Raw genomic sequence first — 25,544 nt, 5'->3', positions numbered from 1 at the left:
GGAACGACTGCAAAGAAATGAACAGCACATGGACTGGATTTTGTTTTGTTGATATCAAAATAGAAGGAGCACTACTAGCTAAAGGAGGAAATTTGTTTTATCTTGTAGAGGAAGGAAACAGTCTTAAAGGTTAATGACACAGTGGTCTATGTGGATAATAGTTTACATTTGTAAGGAGAAGTCAACTGAAATGTTTTTCTTCCTTCTGTAAGACTGCATAGAACTGAAACTTGTTTTAGGTTACTGTATCCTGCATTACGCCGAGTCTTCTACCCATTTAGGTTGAAAATATATACAGCTTTGAAAGGGACATGATGAACTTAAAGAAAAGATTTAGAGGTAGGAGAAGATAGTAAGACAACACACATACAGTCAACAAATGCTGAAAAGTAAACTGTGGGTACTTCAGTGAACAAATTTCTTGCAAAGCCATTTCTTGTTTTTCTGATGAAAATGATGGACAAAAAGAAATAAAATAGTTTTAAAAAGTGAGAGATTCCATAAAAATACAATGGAAACAGTAACTAAGGAAAGTATTTAAAATGGATATATGCTTCTATGAAAATACTGTGATTTAACCACATGTGAATTACACTCCGTATGATGCTTTAAAATTATTAAAATCAATAAGCAGCAGAGGAAAATTTAGATCTGATGTCAATTTTCATTTAAGTTTTGACATATGGGTTTGGTTCAGAGCATCAGAACCATTTCGGCTCTTACTACAGCTTGTGAGGACCAAAAAACTCCCAAGCCTATGTCCTACCCAGAATGCTCCTCTCTGAAATACGTCGGATATCATTTGCCGCTTCCTGTGACAGACGTGTCGCCAATAGCTCTCGAGCTAAGTGAACATTTTTATATATTTTTGTGTGTTTTTCTATTTGCTAGTGTTAATAATTTCTCTTGTTTTTAAGTTTTTACTGTCTCCTTGTAGCTACCCTTTCTTGTTAGTCCTTTCCATTTCTCTCCTAAACACTTTGGTATTTTCTCTCTCCTACCATCATTGGTAGTCTTTCTCTCTGTACCTGTTGGGTACTCTCCGCTACCATAGCTGGTAGACTTATATGTATATACCTTTTCCTTTCTCTCATTTAAAAAAAAAAAATTTTTTTGTAAATTCTTACCCTTTAATGTTTCTCTTTCAGCATATTGTGTGTGTGTGTGTGTGTGTGTGTGTGTACGGTCATGTTTACCTGTTTTTTTCTGGGTATCATGGCTGATGAAAGCAGAGGCACTTCTGGTTTCAAGAAATGCCTCAAGTGTGATCCAAAGCTTCCAAATTCGGATAGGCATTCTTTCTCGGTGTTTATTGCCTAGCCCCGGTGCACATGCAGGAAGACTGATCTATCAGTCATAGCTTCAGCCACTGGGCTCTGGTAGAAAGGAAAAACAAACTGATATTAAAAGAATTGTTGAAATCTACCTTTGAAGAGGTCATTTTTGGTCAGGAGAAGAAGAACAAAACTGATATCTCATCCCATTCTTCTTCTTCATCGTTGAAGACTGAAAAATCCAACAAAATAAATTGATCTGTGCCAGCTTCTCCCACTAGTTCAGCTACTAAGAAACTTTAAACATCAGTTCCCTCTGTTACTGCAGAACCTGGACAGACGTTAAAGGATGCTTCGACCTCATCTTCAGTGCCGATAGTTTCCCATTCACTGGTGCCACAGTTGTGACACAAACTAAAAGGCAATCCTCTGATCCGATAGCCTCTGTACCACCTGTGTCCCAAGTAGCAATATCTATGGCACCTTTGGAAGTGCTGAATTCTCATTCTTAGAACAACCTAGAACCACATACTCTGCATCCATTGACCCCTTTGCAGGTCAGTTGCCTAGTCCATTTTTGGAACGTACTAGCTCCCCTTTGACCCAGTTTATTCATTCTGCTAGAAGTCTGATAAAACAGATGTGTTGAGATTGGTAAGTCAGTTCCTTGCAATGAGGGAAATTTCAGGTGTGTCCTTGGTTCCAGCCCCTTCTGCAGCCAGAACTTCTTCTTCAACCCCCACTAGTCTTCCTCCTCTGATGACCTCTCAGGCTTTAGAGATTACAGCTGTGACCTTACCGGTGCTGGCTGCTGCTGTTCTAGTGAGATCTCTATCTTTAGTACTGATTCTACCACTGTGTGATCAGGAGACTTCTCAGGGTTAAAGCTGCACTGTCTGTTCTGAAGTGTGGGACTCCCAATCCAGTTTTTTTGGAGCCATCTCTGCACCTTGGGGCTTTGGCATGTGTTAGTTTGACCCTGAATTCTGCTTTGTAGGCTGCTTCTTTGAAGTGGATGGAAACCATAGTTCAGAGGCAGTCCTCCTCTGTTCCAAGCTTTTTTCACTCTTTGGGGCGACCAGCTGTCTGGACAATGGATAGGGCCATGTCTTCCATGGACAGTCAGTCAACCCCACAGTTGTCAAAGCAGATCCCTGATCCTTCCCCTCATCCAGAGTCTCTACCAAATCCAACACCAGGATAGCAAGTACCGAAGCTACAGGAGTCACCTATTCGGGTGCCAGTCTCTTCTGACACCTCTTCAGATCCTCCCACTGAAGAGGTTCCTCAGAAGAGAAAGTGTAAGAGGAAACACTTAGATTCCCCAGAGGAATCTATCACAGAGGACACTGACTAAAATAAAGGGGAAGGTTCCCCACTTTCACCAACAGATGTTTCCTTCAGGGTCATCCTTGAAATCATTAAGCAGAGGTGTGGCTGGACATCCCAACAACCCTTGGAGGGATCGGTGTATCTGCAAGGTTTTGGTGTCTGAGCTTCTACTTCTTGGGTGACCCTGCCTGCTGATGAGCTCATTAAGTTGATCTCGCAGCAGGTGTGGAAGGGTCCTGATACTGTAGAAAAAATCCCCAATCACCAGAAAAAAATTCTAACTGCTCCTTAGGATCATCAGTTGTGGGAGAAATGACTGGTGGTAGATGACTTGTTGGTAGTGGCAGCTACAAAGAAGGAACTGGCGGATGAAAGCTCCTCTATCCATCTTCCTAATAGAGAGTCTCGGGCAATGGATAGGTTTGGCAAGCGGGTTTATGCTTCATCGACCTTTGCTTTATGGTCTTTGAACTTTATAGCACATTTCACCAGACTCCAAAGGGACCTGATTAAGGAGTAATCAGATACCCTGCCAGGAGCCATATCTGATGAAGTGCAAGGTAAGGTTGCATTTCACTTGGTCATCCTAGAATCCATTTCAAATTTGTCCATGAGGCTCATTGCATATGCAGCTGAAGGGAAGACTAGAGCAGTAGGATTGGGGGTAGCCATAAGGAGAGACACCTGGATGTGCTTGTGTGAATTTGCGGAGCCATTAAAGTCATTTGTCAGTGCTTCTTTTGACGGCTTGTCCCTTTTTGACCCCATGGTTTGGCAAGCGGGTTTATGCTTCATCGACCTTTGCTTTATGGTCTTTGAACTTTATAGCACATTTCACCAGACTCCAAAGGGACCTGATTAAGGAGTAATCAGATACCCTGCCAGGAGCCATATCTGATGAAGTGCAAGGTAAGGTCGCATTTCACTTGGTCATCCTAGAATCCATTTCAAATTTGTCCATGAGGCTCATTGCATATGCAGCTGAAGGGAAGACTAGAGCAGTAGGATTGGGGGTAGCCATAAGGAGAGACACCTGGATGTGCTTGTGTGAATTTGCGGAGCCATTAAAGTCATTTGTCAGTGCTTCTTTTGACGGCTTGTCCCTTTTTGACCCCATGGTTTGAGACACCTTGTCCAGGTGTGAAATGGATGGAAAGACTCTTTTTGCAGTGGGTATACATTTTTCTACCCCTTAATGGTCCTATTCCAGGAGCCAGAGGAGTGGGAATATGTGGTTCAAAAAGTGCCAAGGGCCTTTCCAGCACTCGCATGTCTCTGGCTCCCCTTGGGGCAGAGGGGGGAGCTTTAATGGAAGATGATGTCCACGCAGCAGAGGTGGTCCACAAAATCAGGGTTCCAGGGATACCTTTCCCTGGAAAACCTATCAGTGCTCCTGAAAGGAGTCCTGATTGCCTTCATCTGAAAGCAGTCAGTGGGAGATTATCCTTACACCAACATGCCTGGCTACAGATAACCTTGAATGCTTGGGTGCAAATGATTATAAACAGAGTATACAACATACCCTTTCTTTCTCTTCCCACAATTCCAACAAAATCCCTGATGTTCCACTCTATCAGAGGGAACCAGCAGTTCTAGAAATTCATAAAAGTCATCCTAGATGTCCTGCCAGACCAGATAGAATCCAGAATTTACTCAAGATTCTTTTTAGTGCCAAAGAAGACAGGGGACTGGAGACCAGTTTTGGATCTAAGTGTTTTGAACAAGTCCATTCAACAGCCAAAATTCCAGATGGTTACAGTTCAGTCTATTCTTCTGTTTCTAGAGAAAGATGATTGGATGTGCCCAATAGATCTCCAGGATGCATATTACCATGTAAAAATGGGCAAATGCTCCAGGAGATTTCTGGGCTTCTGGCTGGGAGCCAGTCATTATCACTTCAAAGCTCTGCCCTTTGGTCTTACCACAGCCTCCAGGGTATTCACCAAATGCATGGCAGTGGTAGCAGCTCACTTGAGATTGCAAGGATTCCGGGTGTTTCCATACTTGGACAACTGGCTCACTACTGCTCCCATCAGGCATCTATTAGAACAAGCAAGAGACTATATGTCTCAGATCTGCACCAATCTGGGATTACCGTAAACTGTGAAAAATTACAAGTGACTTCAACACAAATGTTAGAATTCATAGGAGCGGTACAAAATACCAATAATTTCATAGCCTTCCTTACCTTTCTAATATTGCAAAAGGTCAAGGCCCAAGTGAAAAAGATTGTCAAAAATAAGTGAGTAGCTGCATGACTAGTCTTGCAGGCTTAGGTTTCATTGTGGCTGCCAATATCGTAGTCCCTCTGGCAAGATTTCACATGAGAATTCTACAGTGGCTTCTAGCATCTCAGTGGCCCATATAGTATTAGCCAATGTCAGATCAGATTTTGATTGCCAATCATTGCAAGAAAGACCTAGCTTGGTGGATTTAGTCAGAAATAATTCTGTTGGGTAGTCCCTCTCTCCCATTTTAAACCCAAGCCATAGTGACCACAGATGCCTCCCAGATGGGGGGGGGGCATTATCTGGGCAAGACAGTCCAAGGCACGTGGTCCCTGTGGAGGTCAATTTGCATATCAATGTCCTGGAGATAAGGGCAGTGCTGTTAGCATTGCAGGCCTTTTAAACTTCTCTCCCCCTGGGAATGATTGTGATTCAAACAGCCGATATGTATGTAGTTTGGTAAATCAGCAAGCAGGGAGGAATGAAATCTTTCCCCCTTTGTCGAGATGATCTGAGTTTGGCAGTGGCCAATCTCTTCCAACTGCTTTCTGATAGCAGCACATATTCTGGGGAGTTCCAATGTGATAGCAGACAAAGTGAACAGATGCATTCTCCTGCCTCATGAGTGGTCTCTCAATCCCAAGGTGTCAGAAATTTTTTTGTTGCTGGGGCCAGCCTTGCTGGGACCTATTTTCATTGCCCCTGAACAACAAGTGCAACAGCTACTTTGCACTGGTCCCCTCCCGAGGGAGCCCTGAGAGACACTCTCCCATACAGTTGGCCTTTTGGACTTCTTTATGCCTTTCCCCCATTTCCATTAATTCCTCAATTTCTAAAGAAAGTGAACAGGTTGAACAGCAAGGTAATCCTCATTGCTCCATTCTGGCCTTGAGAGATCTGGCTCCCCTTTCTTTGCCCTTATCTGATTCAGTGACCATGGACTTTGGAGCCAGATCCAGATCTCCTCTCTCATCCAAAGGGATTAGTTTACCTAAACCTTCAAAACCTCAAGTTCACGGCTTGGCTTCTCCAGTTCCATTGATTGCCAGGTGTAATGAACTTTCTTCTCCAGTTCATAAGATTCTGTTGGCCTCCCATAAACCTTCCACCAGAAAAAGTTACAATAATAAATGGAAAAGATTCTCCTACTGGGCTTGTGATAATGACATTGATCCCTTCTCCGCTCCTGTCGACAGAGTATTAGAATTCTTAGCTTTGATCTTTGAAGAAGGAGCCTGTTCCTTTACTATCTGGGTTCAACTAGTGGCTATTTCAAATTTTCATTATAGGTTTAAAGAATACACATTCATTTCTTATAAACTTTGCAAAACATTCTTAAAAGGTACCTTGATGTTAAGGCCTCCATATGAGAAACCATTTGCACCTTGGGATCTAAATTTAGCATTGCAGGCTACAGTCCTTTCCTGCTTTGAACCTGCTACTAACTGCAACCTAATATTCTTATCTTGGAAAACTATCTTTTTGGTCAAAACTACTTCTGCCAGAAGAATTTCGGAAATACAAGCCTTATCTTGCAAACCACCATATTTGATATTTCACAAAGACAGGGTATTGTTGAAAATGAAACCCTTCCTTTTTTCCAAAAGTGGTGTTAGAAACAAGTATCAGTCAATCAACTTGTCAGTATTATTTCCAAGTTTCTCAAGCAAAGGTGAATACTGTTTGCATTTATTGGCTGTGCATAGACAATTATGCTTCTATCTTCATAGAACAAGAGACATAAGAAAATGGGACCAACTGTCTGTTTCCTTTTCAAGTATCAGAATGGGTAAGCCAGTATCCAAGGTTACCTTATCTAGATGGCTGAAAGATTGTACATCTTTCATATACAACAAGAGAAAAGATGAATTACCTGGGCCTATTAGGACACACTCTAATAGAGCTATAGCTACTTAGCAGTTTTTCATTCTAAAGCATCCATGGATGAAAGTTGTGCAGCAGCAACATGGGCCACTCCACATGCCTTCATTACAAATTAGATTTGGTCTCATTTGGTTCCATGGTGCTCAAGAATATTCTTCCATGAGTTCCACCCAAGATCTAAGTTAGCTGGGGACTCTGTCTCATATGTCAAGGATTAAATGAAAATTGGCAGCATCAGGTAAAGAAGTTATATAGTCACCATAATGTTCAATCTATATTGTCGATCTTCATTTATCCTTGACTGCCCACCCTCCATCCCCCCTTCCATTCAGGCTGTATTGCTGGAACGAATTTTGGTCCTAACTATGATTTTTTTTCATTTATGACACTAGAACTGATCTCTATAAAGGTGTCATGAGGATTATATTTCTGTCCCTTTCTATCTGCAAACTCGATCTGAGGTATTTTGGAGAGAAGCATTCTGTGTAGGACTTAGGTTTGGTCCTTGCGAGCTGTAGTAATGGCCAAGACTGTTCCGATGCTTGGAACTGAACCCATATGTCAAGGATAAATGACGATGGACAGCACAGACAGAACCTTATGGTAAGTACATAACTTCTTTTTAATGTAAATGTAAATATAAGTATTATATCTTATTTTATTTTATTTTACATTTGATAACTGGGACCTGAGGAGAAAAGCTCCAGTACATGACAAGCATTATGAAAAAAAACAATACATAAATTGAAACAAATATTGAAACATAAGTTAATACAGTAAATTGAAACAAACATAAGTAGATACATCACTAAGTTGAGTGAGGCAGAGATACAAAATAGTGTAACACTTTAGGCAGCTAGAGCTGTAAAAGTATTATAGTAAGAGTAAAGAAGGGGGGAGGTTTATGTAGGGTCCTGGCAGGAACATATCCATTAGTTTGAGAGGGCGTCTTTTAGTTATTTTTGAAGCCATTTGTGTGGGTAGTACTCCTAACATTGAAAGGTATTTTGTTCAAGGCTTGTGATACTGAGAATTTATAGAGAAGTTTGCTGATGGTTTTATTAGACTTGTATATATATCCAGGAGATGTCAGTCAGAGCTTCGGAGTGAACGATTTGGGGTATAATAGGATACTAGAGAAGAATGGGCAAGGCAGATAGTGGGTTTGTTGAGGATGGTGTGCGTTATAAGTTGTGATAGAAGTTGATGGGAGAGTTTTAGCCACCATAAGTTCTTTAGTGAAAGGTAGTTGTGAGAATGTAGGGTTGGTTAGTGGCAAATCTTGCAATTTTATTATAAATTTGTTCAAGCTTTGAGATTAAAGTAGATTGTAAACTTGTTTGGCTAGGAGAGGCATAAAGTAGGCCTGGTAGAAGGTATGTCTGTGTAAGAGAAAGTTTGGAGTCTGTAGTAAGGAATTTTTGCTTCCTGTAAAGCAGACCCAGTTTTTGGTGTGTTTTTTTGATGCATTGCTGAACGTGAAGGTTGAATTTTAATTTATCGTCTATTATAGCACCAAGGATCTTTGTAATGGATTCAGCTTTAATGATTGTGTTAAGTGATGAAATGGTAAAAGTAGATTTTGGAAGGAAAGGAAGTTTGTTTTTTTTGTGATTTAGTGTGAGCTGGTTTTAGTTTGCATTTAACTGAAGGGGGGTGTATTGCATGCTGTCTGGTGAAAATCAAATTTGTTTTCAAGCTGCAAATTGTGTTATGCTCCTTTCAATAAAGGTTCTATAGCAGTGGGGGAAGAAATGGGAAAAAGACGTAAAGGGATGATGAATAAAAATATGATGGAAACAAAACAGGCAGTAATGCATGAAGTTAGCTCTTGTAATACATGCATTAGGTCTAGGATTGAATACAAGATTAAACAAATGAGCATTTTTATTGAAAATAGGATAGACAACAAGATTCCCAAAAGCAATGCATCTGAAGCACTGAGTGACGATAGTAGGTTAAAAGCAGCAAATATATATGTATGGGCAAGGATGCTTAACATAACTATGATGGAAGGTATTTCAAAAATCATTGAAATCCAGTAGTACAAGTGATTATATAACGTGTGCTGTTAAGTTTGTCATATTTGTTCTCAAGCTTCAGAATAGAAGATTTGTCAGTCTTCAGAATGATCTGCTCTGTCTCTCGTGAGAGTAGAATTAAGATTTCCTTCATTTGCAAGCTATTTTTGACTACAGGAGCATGGAGCCACTTTGAATAGGTAATAGGTTTGACCTTTTGAATATAGTCACAGCATTTGCAGTAATCAATGAAACTAAAAGGGGAATTCTAAGAAAATATTATCTTTGTAGAAATAAACAAATGCAGAAATTAATGCATATTTAAAGTGACAAATATATTAAATGAAAGAATGCAGGTGGCAATGTTTGGTTATCTAGTAGCGCAAGGATAAAAGGCCAGATTCAGAACTAAGATATTTTATCATTTGCTAGCTGCAGCAAGTGGAAAAAGATAAGGTATTTTATAATAGAGGATGGTCCAGTATTGGATCACAGTTGCAGTAGATTAAACTATTTGGGTTATATCCTCCAAGGATTTAACCAAGCTGACCTGTTTCTGAAAGCTTGAGAGTACCTTTCATATAGTCTAACCGCTGGGAGCTTAAGCAGAGTGCCATATCAAAGGTAGTTGAGCACCAAAAGTTTCAGAGCTTTTTTTGCCATTGTAGTGCATTCCCTTTCTGGGCTTTGTGGATCTAACTGTTGGCTAGCAATCCTTCAAAGCTGTGTAGATAAGTGCCCTGCTGGAGGAATCTTTCCACTATTTATTTTTCTAAAGAAATCTAATGTTTTTTTCTGTGGATTTTTTATTATTATTATTAGGCTATGAAACTTCCTCTGAACTGTCATCCTTGTCTGAGTGGTTTTTGCTATAGTGAATGACTGACAATTTTTGTGTAAAATCTTTTTTTTTTAACTTGTATATTTTCATAGAATTTATGTGGAGGAGGCAAGAAATAGTGCAGTAAGTGTTTTTTTTTTCATTTCAGGTAATGCCTTTTTGCTTTGCCTGTCACTGGGTTACAGACTCTCTCAGCTCTGCTACTCACTTATTAGTCTTCTTTCATGGCTGAACCTGTGTAGCAGTTACTGTCCTCTTTTTTTATTCCCAGGTCCATAAAGAGAGGAAAGTTGTCAGGGTGTCTTTAGATATTAGACGGTCTCCAGTTGTGCCTCAGCCCCCAGTGGATGATTCTGCTGTGGCTAGATTTGGTTCTTTGGATAACTCATCATTTTTCTTGGTCCCTTTGGTGTAGCATGTACAGCCACTAAAACACATATCCTCTGCAGCTGTAGGGTTGCCGTTCAAGGGCAAGGGAGAACCAGTCTTGCCTGTCTCAGATGAAGAGGCTTTTTAAATGTCTACCATAGTACCAGGAAAGGGAGCCTGAGTACAGATACAGTGTGCCTGCTTTGGGCGAATCCTTTCCTAGGGAGTTTCCCAGGAAAAGAAAACAAAAATTAAAAAATGGCTTTGCCTGTTTCCATTTCAGTAGACAGGGAATTGCTGACATTTGCTAGGGGATTCATTGCTGCTTTTCTTTTACCTACATGCTTTCCAAACAACAATGAGTTCCTTCTCTTTCTGCTTTTTTCACAGTCAGAATAGCAGGGACTGGAGGGAGAATACTGTGCTTCAAGATTGTTTTTCCCAACCTAAATATTCTGATTCTAAGGAAAATGTTGCTTCAGATTTCCTCCCAGACGACCTTTCTTTCTCTGAAATGTTATCTAAAATAAAAACATTTATTTCCAGTGGGATCAGAGTGGAATTCTTATTCCCCAGCAAAAGCATAATAATGTGTTACAGTTGGATGTTCCACAACCTTCTACTGTCCCTCCTGTTTTATTTGCATTAAAGAATGCTTTCCTGACAGCTTGTAATTTACCTGACAGTCAATCTCCTGCCCACAAAAAGTCTGATAGGTTATACAAGGTACCTCTGATTTACAGATACTTGTTTTGATTTCCTTGTCCAAAACTGCTTCTGCTAGACAAATGGCTATTAATCCCATTCCCTCAGGCAAAGATAGGAAAGCCTTTGATAAATTTGCGAAGAAAGCTTATTTTACTGCCACTTTAACATTCAAAATTTTAAACTGCCAGCCGTACATATTAGTTTTTACTTCTGTCTTTTGAGAACATGAAAAAATTCTGTTAACCTTCCTTCCTTCTGAGGTGAAAAATTCCTTGGCTGCCTCTCTTGAATCTGCATCTAATTAGTTAAACATGCCGTAAAGTGTTCATATGATGTTGCTGATAGTGCTCTAGGGCTGCTGCTTCTGGGTCATTTATGAGAAAATTTACTTGATTACATTCTCAAAATCTTCCTGAAGATATTAAAATTGACATTTTAAATTCTTTCCTGAACAAGGAGCTTCTATTTGCCCCTTCTGTAGCTGAGGTATTTAGGGGGTTTGAGAGGGGAAAGTTGTTTCAAGGGGAAACCCAAATCTTACAACCTTCCTTTTTTAAAGCAAACAAAAAATTCCTTCCATCCCCATCTCTACTCCCATTTCAGAAAACAATTTTAGCAGCAAGGTGCCACCAAACAGGTTAAAAAATGACAAGGAAGTTCCAAAAAGAAAAGCATCTGAAAATCAATGATGGTCCAAAAAGTCAGAAGGATTGTTTGCCTCTTCAGCCCCCCCCCCCCCACACACACACACAAACACCTGGCAATCTCCCCATCTCTAAGTCTACCTCTTCCTTTGGGGTACCAAATTTTTTCAGAAAAATGGGATATGAAACTCATTCAACAGGGGAACACTTGGCGATTGGAGTCTCTCATCATTTCCAGGAGATTATGCCTTGTTGTTTAGCCAACTGCCCCTTTTTCCTCCAGTTCTGGAACAAATGATATCTCGGGGAGTCCTATAACCAGTGCCAACCTGTTAGATGTCAGCTTTTATTCAAGAAATCTTTCAAGTGCCAAGGAAAGAAGCAACTTGGAGGCTTGTGCTAGACGTTTTCTTTCTCAATCTCTTTGTCATGGTCTCAAAGTTCAAAATGTTATCCCTTCATACCCTGTTGCCTCTTGCCCCTTTAATAGCTTTGTTGACAAAGGTAGACTTAAACAATGTCTACAATCGCATTCCCATTGGCGAGTATTTCAGACTTCTATTAAGATTTTCTGTATCTAGCTTATGTTATCAACTCTCTGTTTTATTCTTCATACTATCTACTACTCCATGGGCATTTACAAAGTGCCTGGCTCATTTAATGGCTTATTGCAGACTTCAGTGGATTCAGATGTTTATATATTGGATGATTGCCTTATTTTGAAGACTCTGGCCAGTTGTAAGAGTCCTTAGAAAGTGCTCAAATATTCTCCTCAGTGTGGGTTTTCAAGTGAACTTGCAGAAATATTCTCTCCTTGCAGAATACTTTTCCTGGAATGTCTATTAGATTCTACCCTGGGATGAGTCTTTCTTCCTCCAAACAAAGGAGAGATGTTACAAAACTTCTTTCCAAGCTTTCCAATAAAAAATGGGTATTCAACAGGGAATTTCTTAGGCTTGTGGGGTAAATAGCTTCTGTGATTCTTAATATTCCCCTGGTCAAGTTTTACATGTGAAAAATTCAGTTGTACCTTGGGTCAGTCTGGATTCAGCATTTGCATTCTTTCTTTTCAGATGCCAACTCTGGGATTAGTAAAGAGAAAAGTTTTATGGTGGATGGACCACTTCTCTCAGAATCTAAGTCTCACATTATCACTTTAACTTCCTGTTCAGTCTATCTTAGTGGAATCTTCCGACCTGGCATGAAGAGCTTTATCTAAAGGAGTGAAAGTGCAATGCCCATAGAACAAATACAGCAGACAAAAACAAATAAATGTCAGAGAGATGATGGCAGTAATAAATGCTTCGAAATCCCCAAATCATCTCTGGTGTCCTGGATTTCTACAAGTTTTCGCAGACAAAACCACAATGATTTGGTACATAAATTGGGGGATACTTGATCGTACCCCTTTGCAGATTTTTGTGATAGCCAGAAGGTAAATGCTTGGCTCATTTTGACTCTTAAGGCTTCATACATTCCATCAGAGCAAAACATTGTAGCAGGTGCGCTAAGAAGGACCTGGACAGATGCTTTCAAGTTAAAACTGCACCACTGGGTCTTCCAAAAATCGATCCAACTTGGGGGTGGGGTGGGGGTAGGACTCCTCATTTTTGCCTCAGAAGAGCTAGTGAACTTCTGCTCCAGGATTCCTTGCAGAAAGACCTGTGAGACAGATGCTTTTATTTTCCCATGGTTGGAAATGTTCCTTTATGCTTTTCCACCCTTTCCACTTAAACCCAGGGTTCTTCTAATGGTACAGAAGGACTACCCAGAGATGAGGGTGGTGGTTACATTTTGACTCAGGCAGCAGTGGTTGTCCCTTTTTTAAAAACTGACTTAGGGCAATTACCACAAGTTTCCTCAAAAGAGGATTTACTCGAATAAGTCATGGGCTGTTTGATTTGCCCACAACTGAAGTCTCTACAGTTGACTGTCTGTATGATGGTCATGATTCCTTTTAAGTTCATAGGTAGGTACTAGGCTATTGGCCCAGAAGCCATTCCTTATGTGGCAGATAGGTTACCTAATGCTTACCACTCCCACTGATAAGCTAGCAGGCTTCCCTCCAAAATAGAAAGGGTTGGGGACTCATGAGCTTGCAAACAGTCCTGGATACAGCAAACCTGTATCTGGACTAGACTAGTTACAGGAAAGGGGGGAAACAAGTGCAAATGCGGGTTTTTAAATCAGAAAGTTGAGAGAGATGGAAAAACTGCCCAAACGGCCAATAACTACAATTTCTGGGCCAGAACCAGTCCTTATGTGGTAGATAGATTTACCTATTGCTTACCACTCCCACTGATAAGCTAGAAGGCTTCCCTCCAACACAGAAAGGCTTTGGTGGCTCAGGAGATTACATACAGTCCTGGATACAGCAAATCTGTATGTGGACTAAACTAGTTACAGGAAGTGGGGGGGGGGCAAGTGCAAATGTGGTCTTTTAAGTTGAGAGAGAGCGCAGGAAAAATGTCCAAATGGCCAATAACTATAATTTCTGAGCCAGAACCCACTCATGTGGTAGATAGATTATGTAGTGCTTACCACTTCCACTGATAAGCGAGAAGGCTTCCCTCCAACACAGAAAGGCTTGGGGGAGGGGGCTTAGAAGCTTACAAATAGTCCTGGATACAGCAAATCTGTAATTGGACTACACTAGTTACAGGAAAGGTAGGAAACGGGCTTATTAGAGTTTTTTTTTTTTTTTTTTAACAGAAAAGCAGCTAAAGCAGCACTAAAAACAATTCAAGTGCACTGCAAGCTAGCACACTTCAGTGTGTAGCAGTATTACAAAAATACAATTTAAATAAATGCAATTTATTCAAAATGTATTCTGAACTGAATTCAATTATTTTATTCAACTCTGAACAGTTAAAAAGTGCCAAAAATAAACTTATCAGCTGAGAAGCACACTCAGTCACAACACAGGGAGATTCTAGCAAAGTTTTTTTTTTTTTTTTAGTAAAGTGGAAGGAGAAAGGAGAAGCAGAAGATTTATTTATTTTTTTAATAAAGTGGGCGGACAACTGCAAAGTCACCAAGTTTAAAAACAAGATACCAACAAGGGAGGGTGCGTGGGAATAGAGTACCAATATAAATAATAAGCTAATGTATAAATACAGCACAGTGCAAATTAAGTTGCAAAAAGTGTACTTACCAGTTTGGAATAGATTTCAACTCTGCTCACAACCAGGAGATCTGTCAGCTTTGCACCAGTTCACAGAAATGCAGTCTGTACTGGAATTACAACAGGAACTTTTTTCTGAGGATGTGAAGTAGGTAATGAAGGAAGTCAATAAACCGCTACTCAGAAAATCATATTTATCTAAGTGGAAAATGTTTTCTAGTTGGTGGCACTCTAAGGCCCAGAACTCTTTTTAGGGTTGGCTATCTCTGTTTTTTGATTATTTGTGTGATTTTTCATCCTCTGGCCTTTCTTACTGTTCATTCGAATTCATCTGCCAGTTATTTTGGCTAGTTTGCCCATAGATCACCATTTCCTACTATTCCTAAGTCAAGCAGTTTTCCAAAGAGAGTTGTATATGTATGTATTATATATTCTGTTCTACAAAACAGGAACCTTTTCCTTGGGATCTGAATTTAGCTCTAACTTCTGCTAGAAGATTATCTGACTTAGAAGCTTTTACGGTGAGGCAGCCTTATCACATTTTCCACAGACAGAGTTTCTTTGAGAACGAATCCATCTTTTATGGCTGAAGTGGTTTCAGAGTTTACCTCTTACCAGTCTATTAATCTTTCCTTTTTTTCAAAACTCATAAACAATGGAGAGAGAATTCTTCATCCTCTGGATGTCCACAGGTAGCTCAGATAACACCTAGACAAAACTCACCTTTTCAGAAAAGCTAATCATCTGTTTGTCTCCTATGAAGGACAGATAAAAGGGCAAACACTATCAAAGCAGATCATTTGATGATGGTTGTCTAATGATATTTCTTTTTGTATATAATACAGTTGTATAACTAAACTTACCACAAAGGTAGATGTTCTGTTAAACCACTGTCACAATAGCTGTCCCCCCTTCCTACAGTTGTGTTGTATTGCCAGAGTAGGGTTGTATGTATATGTATGTATGTATGTATGCATTGTATGCATATATGAATGTATGCATATGTTTGTATACAAATATATTGTGTGTGTGTGTGTGTGTGTGTATATATATATATATATATATATATATATATATATGTATGTATATATAAATAAAAATGTCTGTATATGCATCCTTCATATACACATGTATATATACATATGTGTGTGTGTGTGTGTGTGTGTGTATGTATTTCTCTCTCTCTCTCTTTGCATATGTGTGTGTGTGTGTGTGTGTGTGTGTATATATATATATATATATATATATATAAAATATATATATATATATATATAAAATATATAATATATATATATATATATATATATATATATATATATATGGTTCTACCTTAGTTCACCGACAGCAGAGAACACCGACAGAAAATTTTCAAGACTCAGAAGCGCGAAATTTGAAAGCCAGCCAGTAGTTAAAGTCGACTCAGAAGAACGTCAATGTGCAAGTAAGGCTGAATGAAATTGTGCGGTAGTGATTGTGTTTGTGTTAGGGGCGGGATAAGTGAGTCACGGTTAGGGAGCGGGTCAGGTAAGTGCGGTAGTGATTGTGTGTGGGTTAGGGGCGGATAAGTTAGTTAGGGTTAGGGCCGGGTCAGGTAAGTGCGGTAGTGATTGTGTGTGGGTTAGGGCGGATAGGTGAGTTAGGGTTAGGAGCGGTCAGGTAAGTGTGTAGTGATTGTGTGTGGGTTAGGTGGGATAAGTGAGTTAGGGTTAGGAGCGGGTCAGGTAAGTGTCGGTAGTGACGGAACTTAGGGTTAGGGTTTGGGTTAGGGTTGTAGGTAGTTGTGTATGTGTGGGTTTGTAGGGATTTTGGTGTGCTTGTGTTGTGTATGTGGTTTTTGGACAGGGAATGTGTTTTGTTTGTTGATTGTTGTGATTGTGGTGTGTGCAGTGTATGAGGTTTCGTGTTTGTGTACCGTCGGTTATTTCGTTGTCGGGCATGTGGGGTTTCGTCTTTTTGTACTGTCGGTTATGTGGTTTCGGTGATTGCGTTGTCGGTGTTTTGGGGTTTCGTGCATGTCAGGTAGAACCATATATATATGTATATATATATATATATATATATATATATATATATATATATATATATATAAAAACTATAAATATAACCTGGATTTATGTCAGATTTTCAAAGTTCCAAACCTATGAAATTCTTATGGCCGAGACCATATTATTGAAGTTTCTGAACTTCGAACATTAAAAAAAAATTCACCCCTTGTTAATTAAATATACCAACTCCCAGATCGCACTACATTGCAGAAAAGGGTACATTTTCCATTCTGAAGTGTACCACGATCTCCATTCCAAGTTTTGAAACATTGATAATCTGATAGGGACCAATTTATACACACAATGCTACAATACAGTTGTCTACATTGTAAAATGTAATGTTCAAAACTTTTTTCTTCTTTACTTTCCAGATTTTCTAACTGGTTCATATTGGAGTGACTTTATCAGTATGCTGAACAACAGAACTTTGAAAAAGAAAAACTGGAAATTTTTTAAGGCTAGTCTTAATGTGCTTAACCACCTAGGGGGGGAACCCCTATTAATTCACAAGACTGTATTCAACATGAAAAAATTGTTTGAAGGGGGTCAAATAATCAGGGATTCAAACATGAAAAGAAGGGTACTGTAAAGTGTGGTACATGCGATCAGTGCTCATTTATTCTTCAAAGAAAAAAAAGTTTGGCATTAGAAAACAGTGTTCACTCTAAAGTATATTCTTGCAAAGGCAATTGTCATTCAAAACTAGTGTTTCTTGCTAAATGTTCAGGATGCCCTGCATTTTGTGTAGGGAAAACTGAATGCAGCCTTTGTAAAAGAATTTACAAACACGGTTATGATATTTCTAAGCACAATAAAAATAATGCTTTATTTAAGCATTCAACTACTTGTCTGTCTTTTCAAAGTTTAAATTTGCAGTTTTGGATCAAGTCACTTTGAACCCCTGAGGTGGGAAGTTAAAACAGCTTTGAGAATAAAGAACATAGATGGCAACTTAAGCCACATGCCATGTATTACCCAGGAATTAATGATTATGCATCTGTTCAGCCTGCTTGTAATTTGAGAGCAGCTAAACTGTAGTAAAGATTCACCTATGGGGTGATTTTTAAAGTTTGTCTTGTATTGATTTAAGTGTTGGTCGAATTTTAATGCATTTAGTCATTGTATTAAAATTGTATTTTATGCCTTTAAATCTTACAAGCAATTATTGAATTAGTTACAGTCAAAATCATATAAATTGCAGTCTGTGGTATTATGGGACATTCTGAAGAAGTCCTGTTTGTGTGAGGACGAAAGGCTATGCAAACATCCTTTTTTATACTTTATATCTTGTTTGGGAAGTTCCTTGGACTCTGGCTCTAGCATTATTTTATTTGAACATTTGTGCATGCAAACGTGAGAAACAGTGTGTCTGCGTGTGTGCATTGGAATGTAATACTACAATGTAATAGTATACAGTCGTGTTGAGTATATTTTAATGTTAAAATTTAAGGTATTAAATGTTCTGAATTACACTGCACAAAAAAGTTTTTAGACCTCATTGCTGTCTTATGTATATATGGTGAGGAGTGCTGATTCCCAGTGATCTTTTGCAATTTATTTTTAAGTTCAGTGGGAAAAAAGCTCCCTTTATGGCAGAATGCATTGGTTTACTATGGCTAGCCATCCAGTATGCTGTTTAGATCATCATTTAACATTTGTGGTAAATGATGTGCAATGCTTTGCTTAGCAAATAGGGTGAAGTAAAACAGAATCTTAATTACTGGACAAGCAGTGCTAACATTATACCACATATAAAGGTAAGCCTTGTTTGCACTATATAATATTTTTTTTTATTATTCCATTGTGTACAACCAGTTAGCCAGTTAGAATGACACCTGCAAATTATTGTTTTTGCCCAGTAAGTAAATTTATATGACAGAAAATCAAAGTACATCAGCCATATTATTTATGTTTAGTATTACTAAATGTAAAACATCTCTTTATATTATATGTTATGTTTGAATTCTAACCCTATGTTTGTTTATCAGGAGCTGCACAGATATCATTTGCTGTGTCCTTTTCTTGGTCTTCATTGCTGGCTACATGATAGTAGGGATTTTAGGTAAGGACACAGCATTACATTTAAAAAGTACTACCACTACTTAACTATAATATGTGTTCATTCATGACATGTGTTGACTACTTCACTGTTTAATGGGGTGTAGCCTGAAAGTATAAAAGTTAGATATCTGTTATTTATTGTATTATCTTTTGTATCATTTTACTGTTTGTATTGCATAAAAACCTCAGGATACATGCCATCTGTACTTAGTGTTTCTGCTGCTCTGGCTCATATTTACCATTGTGACAGAGAATGTAAGAATTATGTACAAATCCTAAAACTCATGGAATAGGCACTGCCAAGATGGTAAACAGAGCATCATGCACAAGAAACTGGGTTTTTTGTTGTGTCTCTGAATTGGTATACTAGGATGTTTCCACATGGGGTGTTAAGTAGCTGGGTACTGTTATATGCTTACAGTCTTAAATCACAGTCCCTAAAAGGAACAATGTGGACATTTTTATTCCTTTTAATGAGTGTACTTCTTAAGATGGACCTTTATCAGTCATGAGCTCATTATGAATACACCCTACTCTTGAAGAGTTGGGAGGGCTAAAAAAAAAAACAGCAAGATGCATGTTTATATATGTATGAAGGAATGTGGACTAGGTAAAACATAAATATAATTTTTTCTGCAATTCCTTTACAGCTTGGCTTTATGGAGATCCCCGACAAGTCATCTATCCAAGGAATTCTACTGGCTCATATTGTGGGTTTGGTCCAAATCAGTAAGTATAATTTGTTTCAAAGAGCCAGTGCAACATAATATGTATAAACTGTTTTTTATGAGGATAAACAAGGACAGAAAAACACTTGCACAGAGGAAGTATTTGTACTTTTTGGGATTCTTTGCATTTCTTTATGGGTTCATAGCAATGACCTAGGCATGTGGTATAGGATACTGTTGAGAAATCTAGTAAACTAAGCCTAAGAATAATTGACTCTGACAGGGGAAAATTAAGATTTTAAAAATGTTCTTTCCCTTGTGTCAACATTTCAGAGGAATTGCTCCTCTAAAGCTGGACCCTTCTTTCACAAAAGCCAAAAGTCACACAGAGGAGTAGAAAAAGTTTCCTAAAAAGAAGTGTCAGCAGAAACCTAAGATTTCAAGGGACCTAAAAGGATCCTTTGGCGACAAGATTTCAGATTTATTGCTACCATTTTCACTGCTACCTCAGGAAAAGTCGCTCAGTCCCTGCCTCTTTGAAGATTAACATCAGACATCTAGATACTGAACATAATCCAGATGGGGTAGAAACTGAATTGCAACCTCTCCCGCCAATTTCTTCCAGAATTCCAATTTGAGAACCATTGGTTTTGCCAATCTCATGAGATCTTGGAGCTTTTCTCCCTGGGCCTTCGCTGAAAATGGACATGCATCCAGTCGAACTATCCCGGTCAACAAATGTAAAATAAATAAATAAATAAAATAAAAAATCTAGTCTGTCAGGGAATAGAATTCATCCCACACCAAAAAAAGGCAGAGATTTTATTCAAAGTCATTCCTTGTCCCAGGAAAAGAGGGCTCAGGGAGTTCCATTTTGGGACTTATCAACCCTGAACACTTTCCTAAGAATTCCAAAATTCAGGTGACCTCTCCAAAGTATTCTTCCTGTGGTTCTACTACAAGCCTTTCAGGTTACCCTTGGATCTAAAGGATGCCCATCTTCACATTTCTATTAATATCACAGAAGATTTTGTGCTTTGGGATTTCATTTTTAATTTCTGCTTTTCCCTTTGGACTTTCTACAGCTCCAGGGGTATTTACAAAATGTTTAGCCCTGTGATAGCATTTTGTATGTCTCAAGTTATCCATATATACTCTTATTTAGGCAATCTTATAATCCAAGCTACATAAAAAGAAAAAAAAATCTACAGGATCTAAAATTCACTATAAATCTCTCTCTTCATTTAGGTTTTACCCTAAACCTGAGGAAATCCACTCTGAAACTTTACAGAATATAATTTTTCTAAGATATCAACTGAACACTTCTTGTATGATGGCCATCCTTCCTCAAGAGAAAATTCAGTTTCTATCCTTATACTTACAATTTCTTCTAACTTCAGAAATGTCCTCTGCAAGAAAGATTCAAGACCACTGGAGTTCATGGCTTCAGCAATGCAGTTGCATTTACCAGATTCTACTCGAGAAAGATTTAATGGTATATCAAATCAGTTTAGGCACAACATCATTACTATCTGTAATTCCCATTTCCTCTCATGACCTTTGGGAGGAAGGAATTTCATTAATAAATCAACTAGATCTAATGATGTCATTTTCATTCATTCCTCAATGAATGGATCTCGGATCTGACCCTTGTTTCCAGTTTGCCCACTTTTTACTAGAATCTAGGGTCTGACTCTTGAGCTCCTCCCTTTACCCATAATGCCCCTGCCCACTGTATCATCTCAGATCTTATTTGGCACTCTAACTTTTCAGTGGGGATTATATTCTTTCCAGCTCAGGTAGTGTTTTTTTTCTAGGAATAATGAGTAAAAATTTAGTTTCACTAAACCAATTTTCCCTACTTATTTCATTATATAGCTATCCTGTCTTTACCCGCTAAACTTATATTTCTGCTAACCTTTTTTACCATACTTTGGCATCCTGTTTTACTATAAGATCATAGGAAATTACTAGGGTAACGACCTGGAGGTCATTTTAAGCCTAGCCATTTCAACACAATGTAATACTGTAGAAGTAATAGTCAATACCAAAGATTGTGTTTAGTGATGACCGCTGGTATCTCTTCTCTGCAATTTACCATTGCTGGTATAACTTTTTCTCCATCTACTTTATTTATTTTTTTAATAGAGACCAACCTTTAAATAATTCTTTCTTTGGTTGTTTGCTGTTTGGTGAGTTTTTCAACATGGCTGAAAGCTTATTTTAAAAGTGCACTTCCTGTGGGCACAAAATACCTAATTCTGATGCCCACAGGGAGTGTTGTACTTAGTAACCTTATTCTTGCTTCTGCTCCTTCGGTTGGTTGTACTTCAGGGGCTCAACCCCCTCCCTCACAAAAATCTAAGTCTGTGGAGCCCAGGGAGCATAGAAAGTGCTCTCCTGTCAGGTCTCCCAAATCTGCTCCCAACATCAGAATCTCCAGCTAAAATCTCCAAACAGCCTGATCCAAAACCAACAGATCTGAAACCTTCAGTATGAAAGTCTCCTTGGCTCTGAAGTTCTCATTTTTCTCTGGAGCCAGTGTCTCCAAGGCTGATGTCCCCTTCCTTCAAGAGACACCTAGAAAGTCTCCTTCCACTTCTTCTTCAATCATGTCCTCCTGAAGTCTTTACAAGCCAGAGGTGGATAGGATGATGAGAAAATTTCTCGAACACAGATCAAGAAACAGATCTTACCAGCTCCATCTCCCATCAGATCCGTGAGCCTTAAACCTCCCCACATACTATTAATTCTCCTTCTCTGATCTGACCCTCTGTTTTGGACCCTTGGATCTGAGATCTCCAAGAGTCAAACTGTTGCATCCAAAAATGCCTTTATCATCGACTGTGACTACTTCTCTGATCCATTCAGCCCTGACTCCCCTTTATCAGGACATGTCTCAGACCGGAAGTGTAGGCATCTGATCCCAGGGAATGACTTAGACTCTGAAGCTTTTGAAGTTGTCTCTTCCCCTTGGAGTCTCTGCGCTGGACAGCTTGGCTCTGACTCCTCCCTCAGAGTTGAGGATCAGGGAAGGCCCGGGTTTGTCTGATCTGAGAACTTTGGCTCTGGATAGATTGACTTTGGCTTCTCCTGGTCCCTTGACCTTCAAGGTGGTAGAGAAGGTTTTCTCTCATCTGAGAGCTATTTCAACTCCTACCTCTTTGAATCTGATCCCTGTTCCCCCTTCAAATCCTGTTTCTGAGTATCTTTATCTTACTCCACAGGGAAAGCCAGCCTGTACAGCTTCCAAGGCAGTTCCAGTTAAGGAACCCCCCCACACTTCTTCCAGTACCTGTCCAGAATACCCCACTGAAGTTGTCCTCTATGAGAGGTTGTGCAAAAGGAGGCACCTAGATTCCTCTCCGGAATCTTGTACCAAAGACAGATTTTGAAGAATGGGAAGGGTCCCCAAGATCTCCACCAGAAGACGTCTCCTTTGGAGACATCCTAGAAATCCTGCACTAAAAGGATGATTGGTCCTCTGAAACCCCTTCCCAAGAGGAGTCCTTGTTTCTAGAAGTTTTTGGTTGTGGCCCATCTACATCTTAGGTCAATCAAGCAACACTCTAACTCTACCCTTGGGTCCATGTCAACAGAGGAGTTTTTTTTTCCTCTTGACTGGCCACCCTACAATCCATCTTGAATGCATCCATGAGGCTAATCTCTCATGCAGCTGAGGGTTACTCATGGGCCTCAGGTTCAGGCTTAGCTATTAGGAGACATTCCTGGATGCAACTTTATGATTTGTGGAGCCCTTCAAAGTGCCTTTAATCTGTGCTCACTTTGATGGATCCTCTCTGTTTAGCTCCACCAATAGAGACACTTTCCCACAGTGAGCAGGATAGAAAGACCTTGTCTGCTGTGGGAATCTGTTTCTCTAGCCAGCAGAGATACTTTTCTGGGAATCAATGTGGTGATAAGATGATGTGTTTCCAGAAGTCTCAAGGACCTTTTCATGACTCAGGCAGAGGAGGAAGTAACAATGGAAGATGCCACCTCTGCGGCAGAGGTGGTCTGCAAAATCAGGGCTTCCAAGATTCTTTCTCAGATAGACCTTTTCAGAGCTCCTTGAAGGATTGCCTGACTGTTCTTCTCTGTAGACAGTTAGGGAGTGCTTGTCTTTGCACCCAAAAGCCTGAGCAGCCATCACAAAATATATGTGGCTGCAAAGAATAGTATCCAGATGATATTTCATTCCCTTTTTACAAATTCTTTCTATAAAAAGAAAACATCTCCCCAATATTCCACCCTCTCAATTGCAGTTAGCAGCTCTGGAGATTCAAAAGTTGCTAGACAAAAGAGTCATCCTAAAGGTCCCAACAGACCAAAGAGGATCCAGATTTTACTCAAGGGTGTTTTTAGTGCCAATGAAAACAGGGGACCTGAGGTCTATCCTGGATCTATTATCTGAACCAGTTTGTAAAGAACTCCAAGTTCCAAATGGTCATGATTCAGTCCATTCTGCCTCTGTTACAGAAGAATGATTGGTAGATCTTCAGGACATGTACTATCACATCAAAATGAACAGTCATTCTCAAAGATACCTGCCCTTCCAGCTGGGAGACAGTCATTATCAATTCAGAGCCCTGCCCTTCAGTCTCACTTCAGCCCTCAGGGTGTTCAAATGCACGGCGGTGGTAGCAGCTCATCAAAGACTGCATGGATTCAGGTTGTTTCCTTATCTAGATGACTGGCTCCTCACCATACCAACCAGGCATCTCCTGGTAAAAGCCAAGGATTACCTATTCTGGTTATCTCAATCCCTGAGAATCACAATCAATCTTTCAAAGTCCCACCTTCAACCAGTTCAAGTCTTAGAGTTTATAGGGGCTTGGCTAGATACAGCCAGTTGTCTCACTCTCTTACCACAAAACAGAATTCTTGTTTTGAGATTGCATGTCAGACAGATTCTTTCTTACCCCTGTTCCCCAGCAAAAATTATTCTCAAAGTCCTAGAATCTATGGCTTTAGCAATTACCTTGAATACCTACTGCTCATCTTCACATGTGTATCCTCCAGTGGACTGTAGCAGTTCAGTGTTCCATCATCCATAAATCTTTGCAACATCCTATAAAACTCGTCAAATCTCAAGTCTGCAAGGACTCCCTACTCTAGTGAACTCTGATGAGATTTGTCAAGGACTTTCCTTTATCCTTTCTCCTCCAGCTGCCATGTTGACCATGGAACCTCCTCAGAAGAGACCAAATTGCATATAAATGTCCTAGAGATGAAAGTGGTCCTTTTAGCATTGTTGGCTTTTCAGAGCTCTCTTTTTCTAAGAAAATTTGTTATCCAAATGGCCAACATGTCAGTAGTTTGGTTTATCAACAAACAATGGGGAACCAGATCTTTATCCCCTTTACTTGAGAAGCAGTGAGAGTCCGGCAATAGGCAATCTGTTCCAACCACTTTCTGGTAGCAATGCACATCCCTGGGAAATCCAACGTTCCTAAATTTGACAACAAAGGTGAATACATGCTTCACCTTTTGGATGGACATAGGCAACTTTGTTTCTGTCTTCATAGGTTGAAATAATTTAGAGAAACTGACCAGTTTGTTTCCATTACCAATAATAAATTGGGAAAACCAGTATCTAAAACTACACTGATAAAATGGATGACAGATTGTATCTCTTATGTTTATTCTTTGAAAGGTTTAACCTTGCCAAAATGGCCAAAAGCATAGTCAACTAGGTCAATGGCTATGTCAGCTGCTTTTTGGCCAGAGCTTCTATTGATGATGATTGTGCGGCTGCCACTTGCTCTAATGCTCATACCTTTATTGTTCATTACAAGTTGGTCATCTCCAGAAATGGGTATGCATTCGGTTCTGTGATTCTCCTGAATATCCTTCCATGATGGCCACCCAAGATTACCGTAGCTGTGGACTCTGTCCCATTCATTGAGAAATGAATGAAAATTACAACATCAGATATAAAATTTATGAAGTCATCAGAACTATGCATGTGTTGTCCATTTTCATTCTTCCTCAACCCTCCTTCACCTTCTCCCTATCCATGTCTTTGGGAGCGACCTGATGAAGTGAACCACAGTTCCTGTTTGAGCCCCTGTTCTGTTACTATAGTATTTCTCTGTATTATTGTTTTTATTATTATACTATATATTGGATAATTATATATTAGCAGCAAGCTGGATCTCAGGTGGTACAGTGGTCAGGGGCATTATAGGTAAAGGGAGGAGCTTGAGAGTCGGACCCTAGAATCTAGTGAAAAGCATCTGATTTGGATCTGAGACCCATTCATTGAGGAAGAATGAAAATGGACAATACAGATGCATAGTTATGGTGAGCACATAACTTTTATATATCTCTGTCTTTGAGTGC

General features: G+C 39.4%; 1 protein-coding gene across 1 annotated transcript in view; it reads left to right on the top strand.

Moving 5' to 3' along the window:
• SLC44A4 (solute carrier family 44 member 4) overlaps positions 1-25,544 on the top strand; it is a 1,277,084-nt gene that overhangs the window by 478,895 nt on the left and 772,645 nt on the right. Inside the window, exons 3-4 of the mRNA XM_044082136.1 lie at positions 18,459-18,532; positions 19,182-19,260. Of these exons, the coding sequence (XP_043938071.1) occupies positions 18,459-18,532; positions 19,182-19,260 (153 nt within the window). The remainder of the gene's footprint in view (positions 1-18,458; positions 18,533-19,181; positions 19,261-25,544) is intronic.

Source organism: Protopterus annectens, chromosome 9.part0, assembly GCF_019279795.1.
Source record: "Protopterus annectens isolate FY-2018-M chromosome 9.part0, PAN1.0, whole genome shotgun sequence".
NCBI lineage: Eukaryota > Metazoa > Chordata > Ceratodontiformes > Protopteridae > Protopterus > Protopterus annectens.
This window is presented reverse-complemented; position numbering and strand designations above follow the sequence as displayed.